At 45.2% G+C, this 21,845-nt stretch overlaps 1 protein-coding gene across 1 annotated transcript in view; it reads right to left on the minus strand.

Moving 5' to 3' along the window:
- LOC138262299 (adiponectin receptor protein 1-like) overlaps positions 1-21,845 on the minus strand; it is a 147,490-nt gene that overhangs the window by 78,146 nt on the left and 47,499 nt on the right. Inside the window, exon 5 of the mRNA XM_069212199.1 lies at positions 431-618. Within this exon, the coding sequence (XP_069068300.1) occupies positions 431-618 (188 nt within the window). The remainder of the gene's footprint in view (positions 1-430; positions 619-21,845) is intronic.

Below are 21,845 nucleotides of genomic sequence, written 5' to 3' on the forward strand. Positions count from 1 at the left end.
TCTATGACATCATTGATAACATCACTGCAACACAGTGCATGGAGTGGACTCCCTGCACTGCCTTTCCTCATAGTTTTTATTTTCCTTTCTTCCTTCTTTCCTTCCTGCCTTTCTTTCCTCCTCTCTTTCATACAACTGCTGAGAAAAAGCATACAAGGCCACAAAATTATGTCCTAACGGCAAGCTGATCACACGGTACAGAGTAGCGGGTGAGTTTCAGAAACCACCAGCTCTCCTAACAGAACAGCAGTATACAGAGTCTCTCCATGGCACATATCTAGCTCCCCTGTGCGTCTCTGTCCTCACCCATGTCTTCTTTCTGCCCTCCTACATGTCCCTAGCTATTCTGCTTTGCCTTCTTGTATGCCTTCCCACCCTAGCTTCCCGGTCCCCTCTTCACTCCCACCGTTCTCCCGGTTTGTCCTCTCACCTGCGCGTACAGCTCTGTATGGCGTGCTGGAGAAGCATTCCCACTGGGACACAACAATAGAGGTGGCGCCCAGCAAGGCAATGGTTGTCAGGTGCGTGAACTGGGCTGTTGGGGAGCAGTAAAACCAATAGTAGATCCAGGGGACAAAGCTTCCTATGATCTGCATTGTAATTCCACAGTAGTCCAACCTAGAGGAAGAATGGTACAGGACAGCTTTCAATGGGGGAACTGCATGCCGAGACAATACTGATGTAATCACACCACTGCAATGATTTCCATTAATAAAATAACACAGAATAAAGCCACATTTAATGATGTCTATATATGGTGACCAATGACATTTACAATGGTACTGACTGGTCCACTAAAATTAGGCTAAAAGGGGTATAATTGGGCATGATGGAGTCGTTAGTCTCCACACTGCAACAGGAAGCTGTCACTGTGAGACCTCTTGCTTGCAGTCCCATAAGGGAATGGCAGAGTGGCGTCACAGACAGTTCTACTCACAGGCTTCAAATGGGTTGTGATTAAAGCCATTCTTATAGTCTGGGTGCCACCCTGAAGCTGCTCAGTCTTCTATTCCAGATCGACAGACGGACTTGCAAATATAGTCCTTATTTCCACAGCTTTTGTGGCAGGCAAAGGTGGCACCCAAGCCACCTAATCAGCCACAGTATGGTGAAAGGAACACAGAAGCTGAACCCCCTCCTCAAATCACAATCTACTACTGTTTGCTTCCAGAAGGAGTACTGACTCTTGTTGTTCTCATAATTCAGGATAGAGTCATCTGCTTTGGAAATAAGCACCAAGAGACAATATCTGTAGTATACTCTGTACAAGGGTATGTCATCCATCTATCAAAGCCACCCATACATACACACACTAGTTTGGATCTGTGTATTTTCTTGGGGGGGTGGGGTGAATCGGTACAGACTAACATGAAAGAAGGGAAGGAAATAAGTTACTTACCTGTAACTCTGGTTCTCCAGCATTAGTATCTTTCATAGATTCACATGCTTGAATCCCTCCCTGTGGTGAGACTGGGAACCCCCGGTAACATTCCAAATTGCAGTACACATAAGTATTATTTTCCATTGACACTCAATGATAATTTACTCAGCCTACCCACATCAATATAAATGACCCAAACTCGAGCTAATCTGAACCAACCATACCCAGCTGTCCCCTTCATTCATGCTTCTAACCGCCAGTTTTTTGGAACCGCAAGTTCCTTTCTTATCATTTTAGTTTTCTCATAATTTTAAGGAAGCCTTCAAAAATGGGAGATGGGCAGGCTGCATGTGAATCTATGAAAAATACTAATGCTGGAATACCGGTGTTACAGGTAAGTAACTTGTTTTCTTCTCCAGCAGTGGACCGTTCATAGATACAAATGCTTGAACCCAGACTGAAATATCAGTACCATCATTCAAACTGTGGAAGGTGGGAATGAGGCTTACTTCATGCAAACACACTCCTAAGAACCGCCTGACCCGTTGTAGCCCCCTTGCTTACTTGCAAGTGTACACAGCAAAGCTTAACGTAACAAAAGCATGTGTCATTTTCCAGGTTGAAGCTTTACAAACGTCCAACAATGATACTCCTGCAAAAAAGCTGCGGTCGTAGCCATTGCCCTTGTCGAATGAATCCTGACTCCCTATGTCATGGCCTTTTCAACCCACCATGAGTTATAACAATACATGCCCTAATCCATCTTGCAATCGTTAGGTACTGCATTTCATTTACTCCCCAAACCACACGCCACAAATAATTGATCTTTGTGTTCCGAATCTCCCTAGTTACAAGTAAATCAAACCTCAGACATCTTTTAATGTCCAACAAATGTAGTCACTTCTCAGCTGCAGTTGCAGGCTTTGCCAAAGAAATTGGTAACGTAATTTCTTTCCTCGGAGAATTATTCCAAATTGTTAAATCCCTTACTACATCAAAGATTGACAGAAATGGCCCAGAATCTACCGTCGCACATTGCAACGATCGGGCAATATTTTTTAAAGATAAAAATCTTTGACATATACTGATTTCTACAAAGTATAATCCATCCCACAGGGAGAGGGCATCAGACGCACTCACTTTATTACCAGCGAAATTCTTTCAACACTTATTAGTAAAGGGAAATCTGGTTCCCCTGTAAACGACCCCACCCTCCCCCAACTCCTTCAAGGAGCAGAATGTAGCTTTCCAGCTCTACAACTTAACCTTTAACTTACTACTGGAATAGACCCCTCTGCGTGGTCTGTGCGGAAACATGCTGTAGTAAACCATTATTAAAAAAAACAATCTGGATTCCTCATGTCCAAGGAATTACAGGCCTATATCCCGGCTTCCAACTGTGGGTGAGATAGCAGAAAAGCATGTACACCACAATCTGTCCCTATTTCTGGTGGGAACCCCCTCCTTCGCCCACTCAGACAGGGCCCCGTCCATAACACCGTACTGAACTGCACTCTTAGTGGTCACAGGGCCCCGTCCATAACACCGTACTGAAACTGCACTCTTCGTGGTCGCAGGGCTCCGTCCATAACACCGTACTGAAACTGCACTCTTCGTGGTCGCAGGGCCCCGTCCATAACACCGTGCTGAACTGCACTCTTCGTGGTCGCAGGGCCCCGTCCATAACACCGTGCTGAACTGCACTCTTAGTGGTCGCAGGGCCCCGTCCATAACACCGTGCTGAACTGCACTCTTAGTGGTCGCAGGGCCCCGTCCATAACACCGTGCTGAACTGCACTCTTCGTGGTCGCAGGGCCCCGTCCATAACACCGTGCTGAACTGCACTCTTCGTGGTCGCAGGGCCCCGTCCATAACACGGTGCTGAACTGCACTCTTCGTGGTCGCAGGGCCCCGTCCATAACACGGTGCTGAACTGCACTCTTCGTGGTCGCAGGGCCCCGTCCATAACACGGTGCTGAACTGCACTCTTCGTGGTCGCAGGGCCCCGTCCATAACACGGTGCTGAACTGCACTCTTCGTGGTCGCAGGGCCCCGTCCATAACACGGTGCTGAACTGCACTCTTCGTGGTCGCAGGGCCCCGTCCATAACACGGTGCTGAACTGCACTCTTCGTGGTCACAGGGCCCCGTCCATAACACGGTGCTGAACTGCACTCTTCGTGGTCACAGGGCTCCGTCCATAACAAGGTGCTGAACTGCACTCTTCGTGGTCACAGGGCCCCGTCCATAACACCGTGCTGAACTGCACTCTTCGTGGTCACAGGGCTCCGTCCATAACACGGTGCTGAACTGCACTCTTCGTGGTCACAGGGCCCCGTCCATAACACCGTGCTGAACTGCACTCTTCGTGGTCACAGGGCTCCGTCCATAACACGGTGCTGAACTGCACTCTTCGTGGTCACAGGGCCCCGTCCATAACACCGTGCTGAACTGCACTCTTCGTGGTCACAGGGCCCCGTCCATAACACCGTGCTGAACTGCACTCTTCGTGGTCACAGGGCTCCGTCCATAACACGGTGCTGAACTGCACTCTTCGTGGTCACAGGGCCCCGTCCATAACACCGTGCTGAACTGCACTCTTCGTGGTCACAGGGCCCCGTCCATAACACGGTGCTGAACTGCACTCTTCGTGGTCACAGGGCCCCGTCCATAACACCGTGCTGAACTGCACTCTTCGTGGTCACAGGGCTCCGTCCATAACACGGTACTGAACTGCACTCTTCGTGGTCACAGGGCCCCGTCCATAACACCGTGCTGAACTGCACTCTTCGTGGTCACAGGGCTCCGTCCATAACACGGTACTGTACTGCACTCTTCGTGGTCACAGGGCCCCGTCCATAACACCGTGCTGAACTGCACTCTTCGTGGTCACAGGGCCCCGTCCATAACACCGTGCTGAACTGCACTCTTCGTGGTCACAGGGCCCCGTCCATAACACCGTGCTGAACTGCACTCAGTGCTCACGGAGGAGCGGAGGATGCTGCTGGACCAGGGAGGGTCCGCCGCTGTCATCCTTCTCCACCCGAGCGCTGTATTCAGCACATTAGACCATGAAACACTTACTGAAAGAATGAGTGAAGCTGGACTAGAAGATCATGCTCTAAATTGGCTCGCTTCTTTCCTAGAAGACAGCACATTGCAGGTCCGCGAAAGCTCCTGCTATGTGGACAAATTCCCCCGATGTGCGGGTTGCACAGGGCTCTGCCCTCAGGCCCACAAGTTGTATCTTACACATGCATCCGCTGGCTGACACGGAGTTCGGCACACAATGAGCCGTCTCAGGCCGGGAAAGGAGCTCGTCAGCATCAGCTGACCCCGTCTTGGAAAAAGTAGTCAGTGAATGGCAAGCTGCTGCCTAAAACTAAACGGGGAAAGGCAGGAATTCTAATACTGGGTAATATTCCTATCCCCCATTTGACATCCGAATCACCGAAGTGTCCCGGTAAAGCACTAAGCCCGGCAGTGCCATTAAACGCCTGGGGGTGTGGCTCGACAACTCTCTATGGAAGCACAAGCCGGGCATTCTCAGACCTCTTGGAAAAATCCTAGACCTACTCCCCCCCTTCCAGAAGAATTGTTGTCCAGTCCCCAGTACTATCTCGTCTTGACTACAGAAACTCCCTATTCCTAGGTTCCCAACGACACGTGACACAAAGACTGTAAACTGTTTAAAACTCAGCGGCTCGACTGCTGCTCAATGTTCCAAAGCACATCTCGGCTGAGCATGGCTTCGTCTCCCTTCATTGGCTCTTTGCTGAGCAATGGGTGAAGTTCACGGCGTTAGCGCACAGAGGACTTCTTACAAAAGGACCCTCCCTGTTCAGGGCCCTACTGATACCATACACCCCGAGCAGGTCTCAGGTCACCCACTGATGGACGTTTAAGAGTGCCCCGACTAGGAAGGGAACAATGGGGTGGACGGCCATTCTCCCATCTAGTCCCAAAACTGCGGAACTCACTGCCTTTCAAGCTCAGGCTGGTAGATAATGAAACTAGGTTAAGTAAGCAGTTACAAGCATGGGACTTTCCTAATTAACAACAAACCAATAAAGATCGTGGTGTAGCGTAGGTGTTTTACTGTGGTTTGGCTAGCGCTGGGAAGCCTTTGGGCAGCCATGCTCTTTATAGCACAGTAGTATAGATGAAACGAAGCTGACACTTTCGGTATAAACGTCAGATTTGTCATCATAGTCACCTTTTCATCTGCAAAAACAGTTACGGCTCCCTGCAACATAAAGCTTGCATCTCGCTAACTCTTCTTGCTGATGTTATAGCCAATAAAAGTGCAATCTTCCATGTCAAATATTTTAGTGCTGCTTTATGAATAGGCTCAAATGGCCCCTTCATTAAGGCTACAAAAACAGTATTTAATTTCCATTCTAGCGCCACCTTTTGTACTAGTGGAAATGTTTGAAATAAGCCTTTCATAAATTATTTTATCACTCTCTACACATACAAAGACATCTATTTGGGTTTCCTGAGAAATCTTGAAATTGCTGAATGATGCACTTTTACTGACCTAAAGGACAAACCTGATTCCGCCAAACGTAACAGATAAGGTAAAAATACAGCTCCATGCTCATTGGATCCAATTCTTTTTCACGTGCCCACTGCATAACCCACTGTCATTTCATATTGTACGTCTTGACTGTGAATTGGGCTCTTGTCTTCTTTAAAACCTCTCAACAATCCTCTGGGATGCTAAATGCCCAACTCCTAAGTACAGGTGAGCCATGCCATCAGGTGAAGCGACTGTGGATTGTGGTGAAGTACCTGTCCCTTGTTCTTTGAAAGAAACTGTGCATCTGGCTTGAACTTCACTCGCCATTCTACACACAACTCCAAAAGGTCTGCATACCAGTGTTGACATGACCATGCAGGCGGTACTAAAATCTGTGTGCATCTTTCCCCATCTTGCATATTATTGCATACTATTAAAGCAATTAACGAAATTGGAGGGAATGCATGAACAAACTTCCCAGCCACATTTGTTGAAAATGCATTGCCTTGTGTTCCTGGGCAAAACCATCTGCTCACAAACGTTCGCCAAGTCTGACAGTTGCAAACATATCCCATTCTGGCTTTCCCTACCTTTTAAATATGTCTAATTGTGGTGAGTCTATTTCCCACTCGTGAGTATCCACGTCTGCTCAATTGATCAGCCTCTCTGTTATCCACTCCTGGAATGTACTCTGCCATCAATGGGTCTCCACTGGGAATCAACCATCTCTATATCTTCTGCACATCTTTTGGAAGGATCAACAACCTTATGCTTCCTTTTCTCCGTATATAATACATTGTGGTCGTATTGCCCAGCCTTATCATTACCTGACAGTTCTTTACTAAATGTTGAAAGGCTTTTAATGCCAGCCCCACTGCCTTTAGCTCCAATACATTTATGTGCAACTTTTTCTTCCTGACCATACACCATCTACATTCATGCTGTTAAACATGCTCTCCATCCCCATCTTGGAAGCATCCATAGTCAGATGCATTTGTGGCTTCTCTGACCGCAGTCTTAGACCCTTTAAAACATTCTTGTTCCACATCTACAAGCGAAAAGCTTTCTTCATGCTCGGAGTTACTTTGACTATATCGTCTCACCCTCCACTTCTCTGCTGCCACTGACTGCTCAACTCCTCCTGAATAACTCTCATTCGAAGGCGGCAATGAGGAATCAGAAGAGTATATGAGAACATAGGGCCATATGTACGAACAAATTTTCCCATTGACACAGAATGGGAAAAACCCTTTGCTACATCTGGCCCATAGTCCGTAACTCCGCCTTGAGTATTCTTACGGTTAGCTTTTCCTTTCCTGTCAAAACTGTCATCTGCTTCAATAGCTTCCTGCCTCTTTCTTGTGAAGGGAACACCATCCCTTTTGATGTTTTCAATCTCGATTGCAAAAACACAAAATCCCTGCTTGGCTTCATATTTGATTTCCATGTATTTATCACAAGGTCCAACTATAAGAACACTTCCTTCGTAAACGTGCTTTTGTAACATGCTTGCTTTTACAACCCAATCGCCCAGGTATGGGCACACCATACCCCCCTTTCTCCTTATAAATGCTGCTAATGGAGTCATACATCTGGTGAAGACTTGAGAAGCTGACCTCAGACCAAAGGTAGGTCTTTGAACTGATAGTACTGACCTGTCACCTTAAAACAGAGATATTTTCTGTGTTTCTTGTGAATTGGTATTTTGAAATATGCATCCTCCAAGTCTATTGAACTTAGAAGATCTCTCTTTCTTTTAAACGGAAGAATTTACTGTAATATGACATGGTGAAACTCTGGTTCTTTATAAATGTGCTTACTGCCCTTAAATCCAATGTTGGATGCCATTCTCCAGAATTTTCAAAATAAGAAATGATCTTGAGTAGAATCCCTCGTATACTTCCTACAACTGTACCCTTTCAATAGCTCTTTTCTTTAGTGATTTTGCTACCTCTGCCTTTAACTCTCTTAAATGGATTTGTGACTTCTTTACTGGTGGGACTGATAGTGGTTCCTCTAAAAATTCAGTCCTACAATGTCCAATATGCACCCGTCTGTGCTCTGTGCTGCCAACTTCTCAAAATAAACTGCATTCTTCCATTAAATGGCATGTCCATCCCTTGTGTCTGGACTTCCAGTCTAAAAGATGTGCTCTTCTACCAGCCAAATCTCTGCATGACAGTCACATTCCCAACCTGCCTAAATGTGAAAGTTGAAGCACCCATGGCTTCATCTATCAATGAAGCAGTCACTTGTTCTCCATTTCTCAATATTGCCTTTGCTTTCTCTTTATTCTTCTCTAGGAATTTTTCAAGGAACAGCATCATGTCACTCCACAACTGTCTGTCATATCACGCTACAATAGCAAATGAATTCACAATCTTAATTGCATCAGCTGCCAACACAGTTACTCTCTTCCCCGTAGAGTACCATTTTCTGCCTTCCTTGTCTGTGGGAGCTGTACAAGAGGATGAAGGATTCCTTGATCTCCCCTGTGCTGCTGCTGATACTATGAAGCCAGTACACATCTGGTTCAAAATACATCCCACTGCATCATCTGTGGCCTTGTATTTCTTTTCAATTCCTGACAGATTTATTGATGTACTTGGTAGATTTTGGATCATCGCTACACCTTACTCACACAGAGGTTCTAGGATAGGAATACATTGTGTGCTCCTGTGTGTTTTTTCCTCAAATCAAATACAAAACAATGTTTTTCTGAAACAGGGACTGGATGACTGAAGCTTTCTGAAGCTTTCTCTATTAGAGAATGGCACGTCCCAATATCATCTGGTGGCAAACTCTTTTGTGTCGGTTCCAGACTGCAATCCTTCTGCACAATAAAATGATTTATTTAAAATCCTCTGCTGCAGGCCCTGGTTGACTTCTTGTGCAATTATCATCATCATCATCAGTATCAGCATCATTATTGCCACTAAATGGAGACTCTGCTCCATCATCTTTCTCGCCTTCATCTGCAGCCACTTGCTCTGGATTTACATTCTCCAATAATGTTTGCTTCCATTGACTTTCCCGGGTTTGTGCAGGTAGTGGTTGCAGAATTGGTGCCAGAGGAGTCTTTTTTAACTTCAACTCCTGCCCATTCTATGCTGACTGAAGTGGAAGTCTCTTATAAATATCTGCAATCTTATCTTGTAACAATGTCAGGATCTGCATTGGTACCTGAACCAGTTTTTCTGAAGGGTGAATCCACTGATCCCTTCTTTTGGCCTTTGATAAGTCTGGGGATCGTAAATGCTCCCCAAACTCCACCTCACCATCTACATCATCAATGGACTGGATGTTCAACTCTCCCGGATGAGTCTTCCTTTCCTCTTCCTCAGAACTATCTCTTTCACTAAAGAATGCTTCCATATGATCTAGGTCTTGTTCAGTGCCTTCTTGATCATGTATCAATTGATGTTGCTCCTCAGGCGAAATATCTTATAATAAACACTGGATTGGTCGTAATGGAATTGGCAACACCAACATTGATTCCAAAATAGTTTCCACTTTCCCATATTTCATTTCCTTCAGTCAACCCTTCGATGTAGTGGGTGTTTGCTTCTTTTCAATCATCAACTTTTGCCGCTAGCCTCTAGCAAATTCCTTGTTTACAATAAATCCTTGTTGACGGCACTGCCTTCGTCGATGGCACTTCCTTGTTCGATGGCACTTCCTTTGTTGATAGAATTTCAACTGTCGCCGATATCTCTCTCTCTCCAATGATTTTTAGGGTCGAGCGCACAAGCGCTCCGTCCCTGTTGTAGTCTCTCTTTGGGCTTTTAACCACACCCATGTCACGTATGTCACTTTTATTGGTTTGTGGTCTTGCCTTTTAGAATATGCTTGCTTTTATTAGTGAAAGGCAAGCACATGTCATGCCTTTTCTGGTGTTTAGCCCACTTACACAGCACCGGTAAACTACTGAAAACATACGAGGCTCCATGTTTTCAGCCTGGTTTCTGCACTACTTTGTCTTTTTATTTTCCACACAGCGCGATCGTGCTGGGTTTTACATAGCGCGATCGTGCTCGTTTTTTTTCTTTCAATTTATGTGGCAAGAAAAGTCTGGTTAGGAGTTTACAAGCTAATAGCTCCAACTCGAGCAAATGCGAGACCCGTTGCATTGCAAATGCTTGTTTTGTTTGTCAATGGTAACACCTTTGTTGACATATCTTTTAAGGATGGCGAACCTACCTTTGTCCCCTTTATCAGTAATTTTGCCTTATAACTCGATGATGCCATCAACGGTGACAGTCTTATTCTTGTCGGGTTCCAATCTCTCCTACCTCTTGGCAACCTCTGAACCTATCCCATAATCAATTACTTTTTTCTCGTCTACGTGTTCTCGTCACCTTTCTTCCTTGATGCTTTAGTATCTGACACTGAGGCTGTCTTAGATTTTTTAAATGGTACCTCCTCTCTTGCAGGATCTCCACTTTTCACCTTGTGCTTCTTGTGTATCTCACCAGAGTGCTTTTGACCTAATGTCTGATTCTTAAGAGTAGAGGGCCTTTTATCCTGCTTTTTTTGATGTATTACTTTTCTCCATTTCCTTCTCCAAGATGGCAAGAACCAAATGCCTCTCAATCTTTTAAAGCCTTTGTCAAAATATTCCTGCAAATACTGCAACCTGATGGCTTGTGCTTAGGGTGGAAGCAGGATAAGCACTTAGCATGTGGGTCCTTCACATAAATCTTCTTCTTTCCACGTCATTTACAGGCCTTAAACAAAGGCTTTTAAAAACTTGCTTCAGCCATAATCTGAAAATGTTTTAATTACTCTACTTTCTCTTCTCTCCACAGAGCTGTCAAAGAGGGTTCCTCACACCTGAACGTGCAGCTGAAAATCTGACCGGTGGATGCATCAGTGAAGGGAACAGATGGGTGAGGTTGGTTCTGATTGGCTGGAGTTTGCATCATTTAGAATGATCTCGATAAGATGAGTAAAGTATCATTGAGTGTCAATGTAAATGAATGCCTATTTGTGTACTGCTGTTTGAAATGCTACTGGGAATTCCCAGTAGGAAGACAGGGAAGGATTCAAGCATGTGAATCTATGAAAGATCCAATGCTGGAGAAGAAAATAAATTACTTACCTGTAACTGTAGTTATCCGGTATTGGAATATTTCATAGATTTACATGCTTGAATCATTCCCCGTTGTCGAGATGGGAGTCCCGGGTACCATAATAAGCAGTGTACAATATATTAACAGGCTTAAAAGGAATGTAGAATTCAATTTGACAGCTTATCCATTATCTTTGTTAAGAAAAGAACCAACGTTATGCAGTGACCAATCAGGCGACAGCACCCTCTAGAACTCTCACCACAGAGGCTCCAGTTCCTCAGATTTTCACGCACAAGGCGCAGTATACTGTAAACACAATAAGGGGACACCTCTATGGGGAGGGAGGGTGGGTCGCATGTGAATCTATTAAAGATTACAATACTGGAGAAATACAGTTACAGGTAAGTAACTTATGTTCTTCTCCAGTATTGAATCTTTCATAAATTCTCATGCTTGAATCAGAGTAGTTAGCAGTTACAATACCAAATTCATGCTTACATATTAGAAGTGGAAGGCAGGTAAATAATTTATAGGATGGCTCACCTTATTGGAATAGATGGCGTAAAACTGCTTGCCCCACCACTGCATCAGATTTGTCAGCTTCTTCCAGGCAGTAGTGCTGTGTGAAGGTGTGTCTGTTAGACCATTTTGCTGCTCTGTAGATCTGTTGTATCAACACATCCGCAAATAGAGCTGTTGATGTGGATACAGCTCTCAGAGTGAGGTCTTACTCTATCCGCTAATGGTTTTCCTCCTTTAGTATGGCATAATGGAATGGTCTCTGCGATCCATCTTCCTATAGTGGCTTTGGTTGCTGGAAAGCATTTTCTAAAGTTCCCGTAAGTGACAAATAACTGGGTTGAATTACGAAATTGCAGTGTTCTATGCAAATAGAATCGTAAACACCTTCTAACATCTAAGGTATGAACTGCCTGTTCGGCAGGCGACTGGCGGTTTGGAAAAAATGTGCTTAGAATAATGGGTTCGTTTAAATGAAAATCCGATGGGATTTTAGGTATGAATTTAGGATTTGTTCTAAGGAGAATAATGTCGTTTTTTAATTGCATGAAGGGTTCCTTTATAGTAATAGCTTGTATCTCACTTTGGGGGTCATTACGAACCCCGGCGGTTCAGCCCTCCATGCCGGCGGCGGCTGAAAAGCCCGCCACCGGCATGGTGGGCTGAACCGCCATATAATGAACAGCAAGAGGGCCGCCATAGGCGGCCCCCACCCACCGCCAGGCTGCCTCCGACGGACAGCATCATTATCCGACAGGGCAGCGCTGCTGCCCCTCAGATAATGATCCCATTTCCTCCAGCCTTTCTCTGGTGGGTTTCCCCGCCAAGGAAAGGTTGGCAGAAGGGGTGCTCCGGGGCAAGTGCATGGGCAGTGCAGGGGCCCCTGTGCAGTGCCCCATCGCGCAGGTCACTGCCCGATTTACGAGCAGTGATCTGCTCAACGGGTGCAGCTGCACCCACCGCACAGAGGCATTGACGGCAGCTCCATGTGGAGCCGCCGGCAATGTCCCGGCCAGGCATTCTGCTGGGCCGGCGGGCGGAAACTGGCGGTCTATAGAAAGACCGCCAGCATGAACACGGCGGTGTTAACCGCAGTGTTCATAATGAGGGCCTTAGTCTTCTGGCCGATGTAAGAGCTAGTAATAGTGCAGTTTTCCCTGTAACGTATCTTAGTTCCGCTTTAGGTAAAGGCTCAAAAGGTGCTTTCGTGAGCTGGGTCAAGACCAGGTTACAATGCCACTTAGGTGGTGGTGTCTTTACTGGGGGAAAAACTCTAAAAAGCCCTTTCAGAAATTGCCTAATAATCCTTGAGGACCAGAGAGATGGTGTTCTATCCTCTCTTCTAAATCGGGATATTGCTGCTAGATGAACTCTTAGGGATGAGTGCGAGAGTCCAGACCTTGCTAGTTGTAAAAGGTACGGTAAAATCTGTTCCGGATTTGAAGAAAGCAGATTCAAGCTATTTTGCTGGAACCAATAGCAAAAACGCTTCCATTTTAATTTATATGATTTATTTGTGGAATCTGCCCTTGCTTTAGCCAGAATTTCTTGACAATCAGATGAGAAGTCTAGGTTTCGAAACTCATGGTATTCAGGAGCCAAGCTGTCAAATATAGATGCCCCGGATTGGGATGCTGGATCTGGCCATTGTGCATTGTTAGTAATGTATGACTGGGCCTTAGCTGTATGTATGGACACTCCGATAGGAGGAGAAGCTCCGTGTGCCAGAACTGTCTGGGCCAGTTGAGGTCTATGAGAATGATCCTGCATGGTTCCCTCTTGAGTTTGCAAATTACTCGCAGGATTAGAGGAACTGGGGGAAAAGCGTAGGCAAACATCTTCGACTATCTGATCGCAAAATGCACCTCCCCACAAATCTTTTTGGTGACGCCAACTTGCGTAGTACTGGCATTTGCGGTTGTTCCTAGTGGCGAAGTGGTCTAATTTCGGCATACCTCATTGGCTGAATATGTTCTGCAGTAACCGATGGTCGAGTTCCCATTCGTGGCAGGTTGAGGACAATCTGCTCAGTGTGTCCGCTATCACATTTGATGATCCTGGTAGATGTTCCGCTCTGAGAGATATCTTGTTGCGAATTGCCCACTGCCAAATCTCTTGTGCCCGATGTGACAATGCCTGTGATCTTGTTTCCCCCTGTTTTTTTAAGTAGTACATGCACATAGTGCTGTCTGTTCTGATGAGCAAGGAGGAGTTTGAAATTCTGGGAAGGAACAAACGTAGCACTAGAGTTATGGCTTTGAACTCGAGGTAATTGATGTACTTTTTCTTGTTGGGACTGTCCCATTTTCCGCTGATGGAAAGGTCCTGTAAGTGCGCACCCCAACCCTGTAGGGATGCATCTATTGTTATTACGTATTCCGTTATTGGGGACAGATAAGTTAGACCTTCTTGCAAGTTTTTCCTCTGTGCCCACCAATGTATGGAGGGCTTCATGTCTGTTGGTATTTGTATGATGTCGTCTAAGGAGCCCTGAGATTGTTTCCACTGCTTGTCTAACTCATCTTGCAACGGTCTCATGTGAAGTCTGCAGTTCGGAATCAGAGGGATGGAAGAATTGCTAGGAACGATTTTTATGTCCGAACTGAAACGGACTGTCTTTTGATTAGTTTGTGGGCAAATTGCTGCATCTTTATCGGTCTGTCGAACAAGAGTGTTGCCTTGTCTGTGCTGGTATTGACAACTGCTCCCAGAAAGGTTATCTCCGTTTTCGGAATGAGGGAAGATTTCTGAAGGTTTGTAGTGAGACCCAACGTGTTGATCAATTTGAGGCATATGTTCGTGTGCTCTGTGTTTGACTGTGGTGATGGGGTTTTGGTCAGCCAGTCGTCTAAGTATGGGAATACCTGAACTCCTTTTTGCCTGAGATGTGCCGCCACTGGGACTAGCATCTTTGTAAATACGCGAGGGGCTGATTTTAAACCAAAGGGGAGCACTTTGAATTGAAAGTGAGTGCCGGCTACCTGGAATCTTAAATATTTTCAATGATTTGGAAGAATGGGTATATGGAAATATGCATCTTTGAGGTCGATAGATGTCATATAGTCTGCACGAGCTAGGAGGTGCAAAATGTCCTGTGAAGTAAGCATCCGAAAAGTTAGTTTTTTCAGATATTTATTTAGCTGGCACAGGTCCAATATTGGATGCCAGTCTCCTGCTCCCTTCTTTATTAGAAAGAAACTGGAGTAATACCCAAGTCCCTTCCGAACATACGGTACTCTTTCTATTGCTCCATTTGATAACACAAGGGAGATTTTTTTTAATAGTTGTTTTAGACGTGGAGGGGGTGAATCCGTGGGCGGGTGTTTTTGCAGCTTGTTGATAAATTCGAGGGTGTGCCCCCGAGATATGACATCTAGGACCCATCTGTCCGTTGTTATAGTTGCCCATTGGACTAAAAATTGGGAGATTCGACCTCCTAATGTATGTGATAATTTAGTCTGTGGGGTAGCCTGCGCTGGTGTTAGGTCATTGCTTCCTGGAAGAGTCTCGACCTCTGGTGGGGTGTCTCCCCCGAGCTGGTTGCTTGTAGGCTGCAGCAGGTGGTTGTCTATGCTGCTGAGAGTATTGAGGATGAAACTGTCCTTGGTAGGGTTAATATCGTTGCCTATTGGTCTGAGGCCCTTCCCAAAGGAGAAGGTACCCTGACCTCTGGCTCTTCTAAAAGGTGGTCGTTTAGTTTGTAACATACCCAGAGATCTGGCTGTGTCGGTATCAGTCTTGATAGCCTGTAAGGTGTCATCTATATGCGTCCCAAATAAGGATTCGCCATCATAAGGCATGTCCAAAATCTTACTCTGCACCTCAGGCCTAAAGGACATGGCCTTTAGCCAGGCCTGTCTTCTGAGTACAGCTGCTCCTGCTAGCTGTCGAAACCCATTTGCGGAGATGTCAAGTGCACAATCTAATATTTTTGCTGAAGCTTTCTGGCCTAGGAGAATCTTTTTTGCTTCGTCTCTCCAATGGTCTGGAAGAAGATCTATAAATTTCAACCTACCACATTTGTCTGTCAAACCTCGCTAGAATCGCAAGATAATTTGCTGCACAAACTGTAAGCTCTGCCATACTCTAGAATCTTTTCCCAACAGAAACAACGACAACGCCCATCTCCATCAGGAGGTGTTGTGATGGGTGCTGATAGGTTCTTGGAACGCCTCTGCGCAGCTTGACTTATAACAGAGTCTGGCCTCGGATGTCCGATCAAACAAACTAGTGCATTGTTTGGTAATTTATATTTTTTATACAGTCTTGGCATAACTGCTGAAATGGTGGCTGGATTCTTCATAGTACGAACTCCCCCCTGCCAGATGAAATCTATTATGGGTATTGCTTTCACCAATTTCTCTCTGGGTTCCTTAAAAATCATATAGGAAACAGTCTGTCTGCTTAGAAGTAAGATGTGATTGAAACCTTGTTGCTGCACGCTCCATTATACTATGAAAACCACCAATGTCGTCTGGTGGGGAGTCCACCAGAGGCGGCTGTGATGGTGATGGTGGTTGTATGAAATAATTGTCCCACTCTGAAGATGTGGAGGCCTGGTCTCTTAGTTCTCCTTCTTCCTTCTGTTCATCTTGCGATATATGCTGGTCATCTGACGGTGGATCCGCTAAAGGTAGTGTAGACAGCGGAACCCCTGAAAAGGATAGCGAAGTAGCATGAGAAGGCGGAATGTGGTGAGGGGACCTTGCTGGTGTTTGGGGCTGTGATGGAGGTACCGATTGAGCAAGTTCGGGAAAGCGTTTATAGTAGTCGTGCAGCACTGCTTGCAAGTTAAAAATCAAATCTTGCGGCATTTGGATTGTATGACCCTGAATATTATGTGAAGGACTGGGCTGGTAGCTGTGCTTCATGTTTTCTGATGTGTAAACGCTGGAGTGGTAATATTGGTCATCATCTTGATCGTCATCCTGGTACTTAACGTGCAACTCGGAGGGGCTATGTGCTACTCCAAAAAGTCCCTCCTCCTCTGATTCGTCGTCTAAGAGATGATGAGGTGGAAATGGTGTAACTTTACTCAGTGAAGTGTGCTTTGGAAGCAGCAGCTGGTCTGTAGGAGACAGGCCAGGAACAGGTATCAAAGGTTGTTGAGATGTAGGCAATAGTGTCATCGACGATGGTTTGACCGACAATGATATTGTCGACGGTGGCCGCATCGACGCTGGTCTTGTCAATGATGGTCTTGTAGACGATGGTGTCATCGACACTGGTGTCGCCAACGGTGGTCTCGTCGACGATAATGTCGTCGATGGTAGCATGGCCGACGAAGATGCCTTTCTGAGACCCTTCGTCGACAGTGGAATTGTCGATGGTAAGGATATCCCCGTATCTATAGGTCTCGTTGGTGGGCTCATCGACGGTACCTCCTTAGATTCCTTGGACGACGTACGCTTCGCTGTGATGCTGCAGGAATACAGTCGACGATAATGGAGACGAGGACATTATCAAAGGCGATGCTGCCGTTGAGAAAGTTGGAGTCATCGTGGTAGATGTCGTCAATGATATCGTCAACGAGATCGTCGTCGACTGTGAGATTTTTGAAATCTTTGATTTTGTTCTCCAAAACCATTTTTGTGGTAGAAGGAAGCGATTTTGAAATTTTCTTAACAAAACTTTCTGTGCTAGCCGGTGTCGAAGGCTCAGAAAAGACTTTTGAGGAGGATTTCTTCTGTGGCACCATCTCTTTTCCATGAGATTAGGTGTTTTTTTGTGGGGCTCTGAAGGCTCCACTTCCAACGATCTTCCTTTCTTGTGGGAGTTTTCAGTCTTTGGAGAGTCATCACTCTCTTCATCAGAGAATGCCTCCTTAGATTTACGTTTTTGTAGCCACAAGAGGAGTCTTCCTTCTCTGTCTTTAAGAGTTTTTGTGTGAGAAAGTTCTACAGATTTTGCAGTCCACAACTTTATGATGTGGATGTAGACAATAAATACACTCTCTGTGAGGGTTTTCTGAATAAAGTCACTTTTTGTCACAGGTGTTAGATGGCTTAAAAAGCCCTTTTTTTTTAGATCCTGACATGACATGGTCAGAGTGTTCCAAGTTGTAATAAGAATAAATCTTAAAGCTGACCTGACAAGTATCCAGTATTCTCAGGGAGACTCCTATTACCTGACGTGCAGTAGAAAATCAGAGGAACTGGAGCCTCTGTGGTGAGGGTTCTGGAGGGTGCTGTCGCCTGATTGGTCAATGCATAACTTTGGTTCTTTTCTTAACAAAGAATATGGATAGGTTGTAAAATGGAATTCTACATTCCTTTTAGGCCTGTTAATATATTGCACATTGCTTTTTATGGTACAGAGGGACTCAACAACGGGGAATGATTCAAGCATGTGAATCTATGAAAGATTCAATACTGGAGAAAGAAAGTGTAACCCTAGTTCTGTGGGGTCCCCAGAACACTTTGGGCCTGATTCACAAAGGTTAATGTACACTTTTGTGTAAGTTTACGGTTCTTTGCTATTTAGAGGGATTTAAGAGTAGTATCTTTACAAGTGCAGAGTCTCCACACATAAAATGCTAGGCCTTTTTGTGTGCGGAGACTCCGCACTCGTAAAAATACTACTCGTAAATCGCTTTGTGAATAGCAAACAATTGTAAACTTACACAAAAGTGTAAGTCTACCTTCATGAATCAGGCGTTAAGTTTCTAAAAATATGGTCATATACATTACTTTGGAGGTGAAAGCTCTCATTTTCCAAATGCAGGACTAACCTCCATAGCCTGTACAGGCCACAGTTGTTTTTACTTTTGTTATTCATCAACAAAACAATATGTGAATAATACACAAAATACCCTTGCATCATGATAATTAACATTTACTGCAGTCAATCAAAAAAACTCTAGTCGATGTGTGGGAGAAACAAACATGATGGAAACAATAGCCTGCTAGGCTGAATTACACAGAAGTGGAAAACATGCACCCTTCCTTTAAGGAGCCAACAGATTCCCTCTACTAGGATGGTCTGTATTGGCAGCTGACTCACAAGTTAAATTCTTTTTAGGAAGATTTTCAATTTAACTGCATCAGCTGCGTCAGAATTTGCTGTTGAGAATGGAGAGAATGCGGATGTGGGATAGTTGTTTATGATTCATCAAGAAGAAAGCAGCAGGCTACAAATCAACACACCCGACCAAGAGTCGCTAAAGTATAGAAGAAAATTATATTTATCTGTCCTTCTTGTGTGCACTCAAACCAACACCTGCTGCCAAGGTGTACTCCTTTAAAACTAAAGGGAAATTACAATTTATAACAATGGCAGTGCACCGCCACCAGTAATACAGAATGTCCAATTCTTTGATTTGAAATTGTGCAAATCTTCTTTTTATTCCTTTTTTCTCTTTCCTCTCTCTTATCCAATAATACATGAATTCACAACAGCAACAGCCAACGCTTTTCGTCCTTTCAGATAGGACTTCTTCAGGGCTAAACAATTGGCCTCAAATTTGATGAATTTAATCGTTGCTCTTTAAGCCATAGGTACCTCCAAAATAAGCATCTCTTATTCCTCCACAGACTGAGCAATACAACAATATCGGCATGCGTGAAATGCGGCCATTCTATATTACTGGTGGCAGTGCACTACCATTATTCCAAATGATAGTTGTTTATGACTTCAAGTAGCATTTCTCTATGCATCATAGGATCCTCTCTGACAGTCATATGCTCAGAACAGAATAGCAAGCTTATCCCAGTAGTACAGCAAGCTTCAAGATTCAACAGCAAAACAATCCAGAAAAAATACCTGCAATCAGAACCTTACTTAAAAAGATTCTTCAGAGCTTCTTGGTCAACGAACATATCAGCCCCAGTATCTTCATCTATATGGTGACGCCTAGTGAATGTATAGATAGACTTCATGTCTGACACTGAAACATTTCTTGACCTCTAGGTTTGCGAGGAAATTGTATGTTGGCTAGCTTGTAGCAAAGGGTTATAAAAGAAACTATCAGTCTAGAAATGGACTGTTTGAATGCTGCCAAGCCAGAATGAAGTGGACTGTAATTGATAAAGAGTAGGTTAGACTTCCTTAAATCTTATGTTCTGTCCAGGTATTATTTTAAGACTCTACTACATCTAAGGAATGGAGTGGACCTTCTAATGTTTTTTTTTGGGGGGGCCACACAGTCATCCTCCCCTGGCTGATTTTGGCCCCAGGGACCCCATTCCCCAGGGTAATTCTGGGGGCGGTCTTTTTCTCGCGTGGCGGTGTCGGCGTTGGCATTGGGACCTAGTAAGGAGAAAGTAGTGAGGACAAAGGAAAAGGAAGAAGGCACTCAAAAAATGGGGGAAAAAAACAGGGAGAAGATAGGAGCAAGAGTGATGCATCAGTACAGGGAGGCTTGGGCCTTGGGACCTGCTCAATGGGGTTGCGTTACGGCCTCCATTAAGTAGGTCTTTAGAGGGTGGAAGGGTGCTGGGAGACAATGGGTGAGGCTAGGCGGGAGGCAAGAAATAATGGGCGGCATGCAGAAGGGTGTAAAGGGAAAAGCAAAGCGACGGCACACAAAAAACGGGAAAAAGCAAGAAACTGGCTCACAAAAAATGAGGGAAAAGCAAGGAGAAAGCAGTGATATTGAGGGAAAGGCAAGGAGAAGGCACACAAACGGAAAAAGCAAGGAGAAAGCACAGAAAATAACGGGGGAAAAAGAAAGAAGGCACACAAAAAATTAGTGCGAAAGCAAGGAAAAAGCAGTGAAAATGAGGGAAAAGTAAGGAGAAGGCACACAAAAAAAATGGGGGAAAGCAAGGAGAAGGCACACAAAAAAAGGGGAGAAAGAAGTGAAAATGAGGGAAAGGCAATGAGAAGACACATAAACCAGGGAGAAAGCAAGGAGAAAGCAGTAAGAATAAGAGAAATTCAAGGAGAAAGCTCTAAAGAAAAGGGGGGAAAAGCAAGGAGAAAGCAGTGAAAATAATGGTAAGGCAAGGAGAAGACACAAAAAATGGGGGGAAGCAAGGAGAATACACACAAAACCAGGGTGAAAAGCAAAGAGAAGGCACACAAAAAACAAGGGAAAAAGCAAGGAGAAGGCACACAAAAAAAAAGGGAAAAAGCAAGGAGAAAGCACTAAAAATGAGGGAAAGCAATGAGAAGGCACACAAAAAAACTGGGGAATAGCACGGAGAAAGCAGCAACGACAAGGAAAAAGGAAGAAGGCACTCAAAAAACATGGGAAAAACAAGGAGAAGACAGGAGCAAGAGCAATGCAGCAGAAAAGGGCGATCTGGGCCTGGGACCTGCACAATGGGGTCGTGCTGCGGCCTCCATTAAGTAGGTGTAGGAAAGTACCATCCTGCCTGGCATGTTACCCCCATATTTCACTGTATATATGTTGTTTTAGTGTATGTGTCACTGGGACCCTGCCAGCCAGGGCCCCAGTGCTCGTAAGTGTGCCCTGTATGTGTTCCCTGTGTGATGACTAACTGTCTCACTGAGGCTCTGCTAACCAGAACCTCAGTGGTTATGCTCTCTCTGCTTTCTAAATTGTCACTAACAGGCTAGTGACCAATTTCACCAATTCGCATTGGCATACTGGAACACCCTTATAATTCCCTAGTATATGGTACTGAGGTATCCAGGGTATTTGGGGTTCCAGGAGATCCCTATGGGCTGCAGCATTTCTTTTGCCACCCATAGGGAGATCTGACAATTCTTACACAGGCCTGCCACTGCAGCCTGCGTGAAATAACGTCCACGTTATTTCACAGCCATTTACCACTGCACTTAAGTAACCTATAAGTCACCTATATGTCTAACCTTCACCTAGTGAAGGTTGGGTGCAAAGTTACTTAGTGTGTGGGCACCCTGGCACTAGCCAAGGTGCCCCCACATCGTTCAGGGCAAACTCCCCGGACTTTGTGAGTGCGGGGACACCATTACACGGGTGCACTGTGCATTAGTCTCTACCTATGTACAGCATCACAATGGTAACTCCGAACATGGCCATGTAATATGTCTAGGATCATGGAATTGTCCCCCAATGCCATTCTGGCATTGGGGGGACAATTCCATGATCCCCCGGGTCTCTAGCACAGAACCCGGGTACTGCCAAACTTCCTTTCCCGGGGTTTCACTGCAGCTGCTGCCAACCCCTCAGACAGGTTTCTGCCCTCCTGGGGTCCAGCCAGGCCTGGCCCAGGAAGGCAGAACAAAGGACTTCCTCAGAGAGAGGGTGTTACACCCTCTCCCTTTGGAAATAGGTGTCAGGGCTAGGGAGGAGTAGCCTCCCCCAGCCTCTGGAAATGCTTTGATGGGCACAGATGGTGCCCATCTCTGCATAAGCCAGTCTACACCGGTTCAGGGATCCCCCAGCCCTGCTCTGGCGCGAAACT

The sequence above is a fragment of the Pleurodeles waltl genome, chromosome 10, assembly GCF_031143425.1.
Source record: "Pleurodeles waltl isolate 20211129_DDA chromosome 10, aPleWal1.hap1.20221129, whole genome shotgun sequence".
Taxonomy (NCBI): Eukaryota; Metazoa; Chordata; class Amphibia; order Caudata; family Salamandridae; genus Pleurodeles; species Pleurodeles waltl.